This window comes from Trypanosoma grayi (assembly GCF_000691245.1).
Source record: "Trypanosoma grayi strain ANR4 Tgr_1805_V1, whole genome shotgun sequence".
Taxonomy (NCBI): Eukaryota; Euglenozoa; class Kinetoplastea; order Trypanosomatida; family Trypanosomatidae; genus Trypanosoma; species Trypanosoma grayi.
Genome location: NW_008827423.1, coordinates 1 through 2,043, shown reverse-complemented (window position 1 = coordinate 2,043; position 2,043 = coordinate 1). Strand labels below are relative to the sequence as shown.

Genomic DNA, 2,043 nt, shown 5'->3' with positions numbered 1-2,043 from the left:
TGCGACAGCTGCGCGACGCGGGCCGCCGCTCCGTGTTCGTGACGGCGACGACCGGCGTGGCGGCGCTGAACGTGCGCGGGTCGACGATCAACAGTTTTGCCGGCGTGAAGTTCGGCGACGGCGAGGCGCGGGAGCTGCTCAAGTGGGTGCGCCGCAACCGCCGTGCCGCGGGGCGGTGGAAGTACTGTCAGACGCTCATCATCGACGAGGTCTCCATGATGGACCCAGAGCTGCTCGACAAGCTCGACTTCATCGCACGGGCGATGCGTCGGCGCGGCGATGTGCCGTTTGGCGGCATTCAGGTGATTCTGTGCGGCGACTTCATGCAGCTCCCGCCGATACCGCCGCGCCGCAACCAGTGGAAGCAGCAGCGGGAAGAAGAAGAAGGAGGAGGCAGACGCAACGGGTGTGAGGGCGACGGTGACGAAGAAGAAGTGGTGGTGGCGGCGGCGACACCGCGGCGCAGCACGTACTGCTTCGAGGGCGAGGCGTGGAAAGCGCTGGAGTTGACAACTGTCGTCTTGCGGCAGAAGTTCCGGCAGCACCACGACGCCTCCTTTCAGCGCGTGCTGGACGATGTGCGCTTCGGCACGCTGTCGATGCAGACGCACGAGCTGCTCATGTCCCGCGCTGTGGCCCGGACGGGGGGCAGTGCCAAGTCGCGAAGGAGACATGGGCTCGCGGACGAGACGGCAAATGCTGTAACTGTGGCGGAGGGGGGTAACGAGAAGGAGCGGTATGTGCGGCTGTGTGCCACCAACAAGGAGGTGGAGGCCCGCAATGCGAAATACTTTGCCGCGCTGGAGCCGTGTGGTCTCGGCGCGTCCGCCATGATGACGTCTGCACCCGCGCAGCTGCAGGATACCAACGCAGCGGCTGCTGCTGCTGATAGTGATAAAGGCCGCTCTGCGCGCGTGTGCGCCGACGATGACGATGCAGCAGACCAGAGCGACACCACACGTCCGCTGATGCAGTACCGCGCGTACGACACGTACGACGACGAGGACGGCGGCCCACCGTCGTGGGTGAAGTTCGAGGACAGCACGCTGCCCACGGAGCTCGTGCTGAAGGTTGGCACACGTGTGATGTTGCTGCAGAACATCTCTCTCCGTCTCGGGCTGGTGAACGGCTCGGTGGGCGAGGTCGTCGGTTTCCTGCACCCGCTCGAGCTCGTCGAGCTTGTCTTGCGTGCGCCGCGCGAGCGGCACTGTGCGTCGGCGCGCGGGCAGGAGTTACTGCAGCGTGGTGGCTTTTCTACGGTTCACGACGCCTTCCGCTGCGTCGACACGGCGATTGGGCAGTCGCTCTTCTGGTCGCTGCGGCAACGGGGCATGCGGCAGCCCGCCGAGGTGAGCTATGGCGCGGTGTACGGCAACACGCACCACCAGACCTTGCAGCGGCTGGTGGGGCTTGCAGGCGCAGCAGCGGCACAGAGTGTGCACCCGCTGGAGATGTACCTGGGGGGCGTCACACCGCAGCAGCTGCGCCGCACACGGCTGCCGGTGGTGAAGCTAGACTTGCAGCCGCAGCACCTCAGTCTCCGCAACACCAGCAGTAGCAGCACCGACAACCGTGGGGTGCAGCTTCCGCGGCATGTGTACGCGTTCGTGTCGCCGAGCTCGCACCAGTGGTATATGGGCGATCAGGTTGTTGCGACGCGCACACAGCTTCCGCTGCGGCAGGCGTGGGCGATGACTGTGCACAAAGCGCAGGGCCTCACCATCTCGCATGTGGAGGTGTCGATGCACCGCTTCTTCTCCCCTGGGCAGGCGTACGTTGCGCTCAGCCGCGGCACACGGCTGGAGAATATCCGACTGCTGAACTTCGGCGACAACAGCATTCGCGCCTGCCCGATTGCGAAAAGCTTCTACGCGGCGCTGGAGGAGGCGGGGGACGTGGAAGTGTAGTTTGCGACTAATACATCTAAGTGTCTATGTAGGCGCGTGTGTGGCTCAATGCCACTGCTGTTTGCCGCGTGTGCACCGAGGGCACGCAGATACAGATCTATATGAATGCTGCTATATATATATATATATATATATA

The 2,043-nt window shown here is 64.0% G+C and overlaps 1 protein-coding gene across 1 annotated transcript; it reads left to right on the top strand.

The window, feature by feature from the left end:
* Positions 1-215: 215 nt before the first annotated feature.
* Positions 216-1,907, top strand: DQ04_18051000 (PIF1 helicase-like protein; the record flags this gene model as incomplete). Its single annotated transcript, XM_009317662.1, has 1 exon — positions 216-1,907. The coding sequence occupies one exon, from the start codon at positions 216-218 to the stop codon at positions 1,905-1,907; it is 1,692 nt and encodes a 563-aa protein (XP_009315937.1).
* Positions 1,908-2,043: the final 136 nt, after the last annotated feature.